Raw genomic sequence first — 10,000 nt, forward strand, 5'->3', positions numbered from 1 at the left:
ATTACTCATTCAGATTTTTGTCAGTCCATTATGTTTACATGCACAGGTAAGTCGAGCTACAGTTATAGCTCGGCTGGGATTTGACCATAGACAGTAAAAGATTTGACTGGACCACTGTCATATTAAGTCAGACCAGTGTTTCTCAAAGTGTGGTCGGGGGATGACCAAGTGGTCCCTTGAAAGCAGACGTGGTCAAATATAATATAGATGAGTTGTTTGCCAAATAACTTGTAGTTAAATCCAAACAGTTCTGCAACACTGTCTATGTAAGATATGCCAGTTTAAATCATACAGAATGAATCCTGACACAATAAGCAAAGTGCAAAGACAATAAGCAAGGTGGTTCAGTGAGTAGGCCTATAGACTAATTATAGGCTACTGTTGAAGTAGGTCTAATCTTTTTTTTTTTAGCTAGGGTTAGTTAAGTGGTCCTGAAACTGAAATAGTTTGAGAAACACTGTCGTAGGGCCAATGTATTAATGTTTTAATTACCGCTAGATGGCTTATATCGCCTTAAACACAACACATTCCCCAAACAGACTCTCCATCTTAGCCATAGCTAACTTGCTAGCTTAACTTTCTATATTAGCATACTTGCTAGCAAACTTTGCATCATCAGTCTAACTAGATGAATAGTTGACATTACATGCTGAACATTTTCGTATGGACATTCTGGGGATGTTAATTTGTATGAGAGAAGGCCAACTTCTGGGTATGTAGCAGTGGCATAAAGCTTAGGTAGTTAGCTTGCTAACTCTGGCAGAAATCTCCAATGTTCTTGTTCCATGTAAAATTGTTGCAGCCACAGGGTTGCAGCAGCAGCACGTAGACTAGCCTACAGGAAAGCTGTTGGGCATTATGAACTCATTCGAATATTTTGAAAACGTAAAAGCTAAATATTCTGTCTTCTCATTTTGTAGACGAACATGAAGGGAGATTTTATTAGTTTTTATTTCATGCAAAACATTTTAGTCTCGTCTTTTTTTGTCAACAATAATGCATCTTAAGATAGTCTTAGTCAGTGTTTCAGGACATTACTGCCGCCTCGCCATCGCCTCGCCTTAGTCATGAAAAAAAAAGGTTGTTGACTAACATATTTCCTCTCGTCTCGTCTGACGAAATTAACACTAACACACACACACACACACACACACAAACAATCTCTCTCACACACACACACCCACACACACAAACACATAGAGGCAGAGAGAAGGAGAACTTGTTTAGTCTATGACACATGAATGTGTTGAAGAATGAAATGAATATGCTGTGACATATTGCTGAAGTGTTCCCTGGCTCTGTACTAGCCTTGTGAATGTGATCCATCACTGAAGACTTGTTCATCACTCTGCTCCCCTGTGTAGAACTAAATTGATGATGACAGTGTTATTTGCTAGGAAAGAGGAAATCCTTAATTTGAGAACCGATTACTTGTGGCAACACAACCTGCAGTTTATCTTTTTAAATGCACTATTTGACTTTCAATTATAAGACCCTTCTCAACTCTGACATCTGTTCTCGTTACTTTTGACATCTACCACTCAAACACTTCATACTTGCTCCTCTCTGAGCTGACTGTGCGTAATAACCCTACTCTGCATGTTTCCATTAAATCATTGTGTGGTTGTATGATTGGAACGCACATAATTATAGGACAATGGTACAATGTTTCTGGCATGGCACTGTTGACGCCTTTTGTCATGGGAGCCCTTTTTTGGCAGTGGACGCATCCATAATCCCTGACACGGTGGCTTTGCGTAGGCCTGAAGGCTAACTTCCTGTGGCCTGCGCTGAATGGCTCACTGCCTATTGTGGCCTGATGCAGGCTTGGAGAGTCATCCCAATCACAGTGTACTGATTGTGTGCAGGTTAGTGGTGCAGGCAAGAGAGAATGGGGAGGTATTGTGTGGCAGATCGTCGGGCCACTGTGTTTTACAATAGAGCCTCAGTCTCAGAGTGGCCTCTGGACAATGCCTCAGTGATTGACCATGAGCTTGGAGTATCTGGACCCATTCTTAACGGAGACCGGAGATTCCCTCTCTCTGTCAAAAACATACACTCACACACACGCAGACACACACACACACACACACACACACACACACACACACACACACACACACACACACACACACACACACACACACACACTCACCAACGCACAAACACATGCACAGTCACACACATGCAGACGCACGCACGCACAAACACACGCATAGACGCATGCACACACACATGCACACACACACACACACACACACACACACACACACACACACACACACACACACACACACACATACACACACACACACACACACACACACACACACACACACACATGCACCGTAACCATGGACACGGATTGCTCGTTCACTCAACGGATTGTTGTGTCTGCCACATGAATAAAACATAACGCGGTGCGTAGCGATGATGTTTGATTATGGCGCTTGGCGCCTGGCAACGGCATGTTATTATTGTTCTGTTGTTGTTTACGCTGTTTTCTCACCCAATATCAGATTACACCTCTTTCTCAGAGGCCTGTTTCCTCATGTGTGCTCATGCACTGAGCCAGTAAATGCACTTTAAAACCAACACAATGTATTACATGCGCAAAATATTAAAGTCTGCAATTGTAACCACCAGGGAGGTTTTGTAAACATCTCTGGCTGAGGTTATGCTGGCTTGGCGTATGCACTGAGGAGACCACATAATCAGAAATTGAAGAAATAAATTCAAGACACAGAGCATGCTCATGCTGGGCTATTGGTAGCTTGCAGAGGTGGAGAGAGAAGGGGAGTGAAAAAAGGAGTCCTATATTTTCTTAAGATCTGCAGGTGATCAGGTTAATGGTGTATCTTTCAGCCACTTCTTTAATTAGGCTCCTAGAAGGCATCCTGTTTTAATCAATTTAATTACCTGCTTTTAATTACCTTGTGGCACAGTGACCCTTGTGGGCCAATCCATTGAAACCTTACCCCTGCATCACTCCATGAAGCATACACATTGACTCCTGCTTACAATTGACCATCCTTTAAAGCATTATTTTCATTCCGTAATGGCTTTGGGAAAAGTCATCCATTTGACTGAATCCCGCCACACCCGCCTCCACCCAGACACACGGACACCTCTGCTCTCAGGGTGAGGCTTGGCAGGCATCATGAGCCTCCTCCACAGCCCATAGGCCCATAGGTCCACAGCTCCACCCCACCCCAGCTGTGCTGGCTGGCTCAGCTCTGGGAGCACCAGGCCAGGGATGTTGTTGGCTGAGGCTGGGGGCTGGGGCTGGGGGCTGAGGCTGGGGCTGAGGCTGGGGGAAAGGCAGACATGTTGTTGACCCCATGCAGGCAGCACTCATGAGATCAGTGTTCATGGAGGGGAGAGGGGAGATGAGAGGAGAGGAGAGGAGGGAGGAGAGGAAAGGAGATGAGAGGGAAGGGAGAGGAAGGGAAAAGAGAGGAGAGGAGAGTGGAGGGAAGAAGAGAGGAAAGGAGAGTGGAGGGGGAGGAGAGAGGAAGTGGACTGCACAGCTTTGATACTTGCTCATGGTTGCAGGGGTGATGTGAACCGTGACCATTTGGCGTGTGTGGAGTGTGTGTTTGTCAGTGTGTGTGTGTGTGTGTGTGTATATGATGCACAGACTAACCTAGCCTTACATGACTCCAGTAGTGGATGCTGGAGGTGACCAATCATTAGATCTGTTCATTCCCCTTTGAGGTGTGCCGTCGAGCCCCATCTGTGCACAGCCCAAGCCCTTGGGTGTGTGTCTGAGTATTTGTGTGTATGTGTATGAGTGTGTATACAGTATGTGCAGGGCTCCAGAGTGCGACCAATTTGGTCGCATATGCGACCTAATTTTTCAAAAGTGCGACTAAAAAAAATCGGTGCGACCAGCTATTCGAGAGAGGAAAAAGTGTCCGCATTGAAACTCTACCTTTGGTTCAATAACAGACACATATTTGGCCAATATCGTGGTTTAAACAAATCACAGATAGTGAAGGCGGGACCTCCCTCTGATTTGTGCCTGTGTGTAAATTTGAAAATGCGTGTGCTGCAGAGAGAGGGAGAGAGAGAGAGAGAGAGAGAGATGTCAGAGACCCGTCAGATAAACAGAGTGGATTTAGTTGCATTACAGTGTGGTCACATAGGCCGAGATAAATGTCCCCTCTCCCCACTGCCTTTAGGCGGCTGGCAGCAGTAAACCGATCAGACGAGCCCGAGATGATGATCAAGTTTATCGTTGCCTACGATAGGCCTAGTGAAACTAACTTCCCTTCACCAAGTTCAGTCCGAAATAATTATTCACCAGAAAAATAGTTTGAACGTAAACCCCGAGTCTTTGCAGATGAAAAGACGTCTTAAAATGGCAAACAATGCATACAAGGCCTTCCCGAACGACAGAGATACAGATATCGCCGAAAAGGAGTGCGTCATTGACCGCAGTTACATGCAGGGAGTAACCCGGTTTTCAACAGCAATATTCGTTTTGCGCGCGAGTTGTGTAAACCGATTCTGATGGCATCAATCAATTTAATCCGGTATTTGGCTCAAACCGAATATCGCTGCTACATTTAAAGCCCGAATATTCCCTGCATGTATAACTGTGGTCATTGTGTACGGTGAATTGAATGGACACATTTAGATCGAGCATGGCAAGTCATTGCAATAGCCTATAATAATAGGCCTACCATTTTGTTACTGCATTAACCATAGTGATGTTCTTATTGAAAATGTAAAACATACTAAAATTAAAAAGTAAAATGCATTATGGGGCTGTCTAATGATTATTGACATTGAGCCATGAGATGTGCAGTTTGAAGCCCTCAAAAGACGTGCACTGTTAATTTACTGACTGTTATTTTTATTTAATTCATCTTGAGATGTTTTAAGTTTAAATTTCAGCTCAGTGAAGCACTTAAAGCACCAACACTTCATTAAGTTACTTTTCTTGTAGAATTGTAAATCATAAGTCATAGGACAACCTATATAGGACAGTAATTAAGGAAAAAAAGTCAACCTGCTGCGGTGTTAAATGCGATGTGGTTGAAAATTTGGGTGCACCTAACTTTTGTGCTGGTGCACCTAAGAAAAAAAGTTAGGCGCACCAGTGCAAAAAGTTAGCCTGGAGCCCTGATGTGTCTGTGTGTGTGTGTAATTGTGTGAGTATGTGTAAGTGTGTGTGTGATGGAGGGAGAAGGAGCTTTTCAAGTGCAGCCAATCACGCATACAGCCAACAGGAAATGAGCATGTTCTCAGGCATGGCCAGGAAATGAAACATTCTGCGAGGACACACGTGTCGCCTGCGCCAATGCCGCACGCTAATCTCTGTCGTTAATGAACGCAAAAAGGATGGTTGGGCTCGTTAAAAAAAATAAATGTCTGGAGAATTTCAAGGAATATTCACACACCTTCCCTAAGCATATGAACTATACGGAGATAATGTTATCTCTCCATGCAGGTGCTTCTCAGAGTGATTCCAGAGGCTCATATTTGTTTTTTTCTCTCTCCCTCTTTCTCTCTCTCACCCTTTCTTTCTCTCTCTTTCTTTTCTCACTCTACAGTTTCTGTGTCTGAAAAACATCCGGACCTTCCTGAAGGTGTGCCACGACAAGTTTGGACTGCGGAACAGCGAGCTGTTTGACCCCTTCGACCTCTTTGATGTCCGGGACTTCGGCAAGGTGAGTCACGTTGTCGGTGTTCCTGTCAACCCCCACACCCACTCAGCCACACACCCACACACACACACACACACACACACACACACACACACACACACACACTCTGGTCCTCTGAAACTCACTCACATTATCTGGTCCTCTGAAAAGCTCCACACCAATCAGCACACGTCCCACACATCTGCTCCAGCGCTCCACAGCTCAGGTCTAATTTGCCCCTCAGTCCTGTCCAAACACATCATCTGCTCCTTGGTCTGATTAGAGGAGCTCCCCTGCCTTCCAGGAGGCCCTCTGAGCAGCCATATTTCACTTGGGACTCACACTCCTGCTGCTTGCGCTCAAATCTGTCAGACATGACACAGTAGTCACCTACAAGGCCAGAAACACATTAGCTTGTGTGTGTGTGTGTGTGTGTGTGTGTGTGTGTGTGTGTGTGTGTGTGTGTGTGTGTGTGTGTGTGTGTGTGTGTTGTATGTGTGTGTGTCCCGTTCGCCCGGTTGCAAAGTTGCGGTTCAGGGGAGAGACAGTGTGACTCGGATGAGTGGTATGATTTTATCTCTGGTGTGATGTGAGCTTCCCTACCCCGCCCCCAACCAACTTCCACCACTACAACCACAACACAGATGCGCTCTGTCTGTCACACACACACACACACACACACACACACACACACACACACACACACACACACACACAGGAATATTCAGAAGCTGCGCTCTCTTTTTTTGATTCTCCTAGTAACATGTGGACTCACACCTCGAGGTCAGGCTTGTGGGCTTTGTGTGTCAATGCCTATCTGTGTCAACCACGTGTGGGTGTGTGGGTGTTTCAGAGAGAGAGAGAGTGTGTGTGAGAGAGAGTGCATTTAGGGGTGGCTGCCCTTATTTTTCATGCTTCTCATCTTCTCAGGTTCACATGTTATTTTGGATTCAGTGTGAGATTATGCAGTGTCGTGAAGCAGGAGGAGTAAAGGGCCCTGCAGCGCCTCCTGTGCATGCGTGTGTGTGTGTGTTCATTTGTGTGTATATGTGTGTGTGTGTGTGTGTGTGTGTGTGTGTGTGTGTGTGTGTGTGAGATAGGGAAAGAGTGTTGGTGTGTGTGTGTGTGTATGTGTGCGTCTGCTTCATAATCTGGATTATTGTTTATATTTCCTGGAAGAGTCAACTCTGCATTTTGTCATGTGTCAAAGGTACACTTTAACATGACTACTTCCTACAGTGACTGATATGTTATCATGCGCATTTATTATTTGGCCCAATCATAAACAGTATGTTTACTGTAATAACTAGGTTCACCCACCTTGGTTCCCATCTATCTTCCTCTCTAGGCAGAGTTACTGTAATATGAGCACTTTTATCTCATTACAGCCTTCGACGGGATGCAGTAAAATTGAAACGGGAAGTTTAAACAAGTTCACCTTGCCCTCAGCAGATGGGTTCACCTCGATAGTACACACTACTCACACACACACACACACACACACACACCTACACACACACACACACACACACACACACACACACACACACACACACACACACACACACATACATATGGCAGGCATCTGTGGTATGGTCGGATGACTATGCAAACAGTGGCACACTGCCCTAAATGCCAGCACAACACCACGGCTGGCGCTAAGGATGACCCACACTAAGGGGAGACTATTTGTGGCCTACCGAAATGAACGCTGGGGATTTATAGACATTACTCTCATTAGGTACATCTCACTGGGCATGTACTGTATCAACATTCATCCTCATGAATTTTTCCTTGTAGAGACAGGGGGAGTAGGACAGGCAAAAGAAAAGAGAGAGAAGGAGAGAGAGATGGAGAGAGGGAGGGAGGGAGGGAGAGAGGGAGGGAGAGAGGGGAAGAGAGTTGATTAGAGAGAATAGTGGAATGACAAAAGGTTAGCGTTGAGAGTGAGCTAGATAGATCAACAGGGAGAAGGCATCACATGTTCTGAGAGAGAGAGAGGAACAGAGAGAGGAAGTAGAGAGGAACAAAGAGGAAGTAGAGAGGAACAGAGAGAGAGAGGAACAGAGAGAGGAAGTAGAGAGGAACAGAGGGAGGAAGTAGAGAGGAACAGAGAGGAAGTAGAGAGGGAACAGAGAGAGAGAGAGAGAGGGACAGAGAGAGGAAGTAGAGAGGAACAGAGAGAGTAAAAGACAACAAATGGATATGAGTGCTTCACAAAGCATCCTGGCCCATGTGAGATAAAGCGGAGAGAACACTATCTGTGAGTCAATGAGGCGGCAGGCAACAATATTAAAAACCCCCCGCGCGTCGGAATCAATCACCGCCGGCCCTCGGCACGTCAATTTGTAAATTGCTTTTGCATGGTCTCAGAGGTGACGAGCTCGTCCGGACATTGATTTTCCATTAAGGGCCGGCCAGCGCATTAGAATATATCGAAGAGAGAACGGCCGATGCACTAATGCGGCCCGCGTTCCACGCGCACGTTTGCGGCATTTGCATGTCAGAGCGGCCTTGCCGTGATTAATGGGTCGGAGTTGGTGTTTGGGCATAAGTGGTATGCGGCGTATGGTCGCTGGCTTTTAAATGCGGCGCGGCGCGGTTGTTGTCGGTCGTGTTCAGAGGAGCAGAATGAATGACAAGACCTCAGCCCGCTCCATCAGGCACTCGCTCACTCAGGCGTTAAAGCTTCTGGATAATGGGGCTGGGTAGAGGCTAGAGAAAGGTAATGAGAACATCAGCTTTTAATTTGCTTTGTTTTAATTGAATTGAGAAATATGGGATTTGCACCTTGCATACTAGGGTGTGCAGTCATCCTTGTGAGTATTACCTGTGTGTTTGTGTGTGTGTGTGTGTGTGTGTGTGTGTGTGTGTGTGTGTGTAGGGATGTCACTGCCACTCCCCATCTCTCTCTCTCTCTCTCCTGCTCTAAGCTCCAGCTGAGGTAATTACCCTTGTCTGTCTCCTCCACCTCTCTCTCCTTCAGCAGATGGACACTTCCTCTCCTTCCTACCCACCTCACCCCCCTCTGTCTCTCCACACTGTGACAGCACTGGCACATTAATGAAGACGTGAGCAGAGACCACGTCACTCATCAAACTCAGGAAATTCACTCATAAACAATACCAGAAACAGACAGCAGGTTCACACCCATATCCCCTTCCACTCTATGAGGAGTCTTGGACCCCTATAAGAAAAGCTCTTAGGTTTTCCGCTCATACAAGAATACTAAAAGGATCTGCAGGGCTCTTTATGTGTAATAAATTCCATCAATTTGTGGAATTCATTACACATAAATTCCACAATTACACATAAATTCTACAATGTATTTGCAGCCATTTGTACTTTATTGTCAAAGATCCATCATGGTTCCTGAGGCTCCCTATTTTATCTTATTTTCCGGTGCCGTGGCAGCCTCTTGTGTGCGCTTCACCCACCCATGGCCCATGCCACGACGGGACACGCTGCATTTGGCTAGCAGATGGGCATAATCTGGGCACTAATGTGGGTTTCCTCCCTGGTAATGCCCCTATTCATCAGCGCATCCTTACTGACATGGAGAGGAGACGCTGGGGAGCCATCTCTCCCTCTTTTATGTGCCCGCGCGCGCCAGCCAACAGCCAACCGCCAATCGCCTCTGTGTACTCTCCCCCACCCCTCTAAATTAGCCCACAAATGAGCGCTGTTATCATTTTCACAAACACCACAATCTGCCTTCCCCTCACTCCCACCCCCAACCCCACCTCCTTTTATTTATTTATTTGTTGCCGTGGCGATGATTATGGTAATCAGTCGACACCTGTGTTCAATCCATGGGGAGGGGGGGTAAGGAGAGTAGTTAGGATGATTTCAAACACATTTTTCCCCTAAGATAACATCTCAGCATTGTACAGGATACAGGATAAAGGGCCAGTTTATCATAATCTGGGCTTGAGTGAGTGTGTCTGTGCGACTGAGGAATAGACTAGAGGGCAGAGGCAGTCAGAGGACACTGGGCATGGTTGGGCAAACCTATTTATGGAGGCACGTATTGGCTATTGGCATTCAATGCTGCTGATCAATGCGAGCGATCGGGCTCAGTGACTGCAGTTTCTTGGCTTTTGTGTGTCTTAATCCCCAGAGGAGTACATGGCTAAACTCATCTTTGCCTTGCAACTTTTTCTCATGAGGGTCAGCTAATAAGCCTCCCGGACAGTGGTTAGGTTGACCTCTGACATGCCGGATGAGCAGTTTTAATCAGAGCATGCTCAGTGAGAGAGGCAAACTGGGTCCCAGGTGAGGATGAAGGGAGGTGGTATTGAATGTGGTCCAGAGGGATGACCACTCTTCTCAGTGCAAGGACATCA

The 10,000-nt window shown here is 46.1% G+C and overlaps 1 protein-coding gene across 1 annotated transcript in view; it reads left to right on the plus strand.

The window, feature by feature from the left end:
* vav2 (vav 2 guanine nucleotide exchange factor) overlaps positions 1-10,000 on the plus strand; it is a 208,620-nt gene that overhangs the window by 57,332 nt on the left and 141,288 nt on the right. The window contains exon 2 of the mRNA XM_048258257.1: positions 5,562-5,678. Coding sequence (XP_048114214.1) covers positions 5,562-5,678 — 117 coding nt within the window. The remainder of the gene's footprint in view (positions 1-5,561; positions 5,679-10,000) is intronic.

Source organism: Alosa alosa, chromosome 12 (assembly GCF_017589495.1).
Source record: "Alosa alosa isolate M-15738 ecotype Scorff River chromosome 12, AALO_Geno_1.1, whole genome shotgun sequence".
Lineage (NCBI taxonomy): Eukaryota > Metazoa > Chordata > Actinopteri > Clupeiformes > Clupeidae > Alosa > Alosa alosa.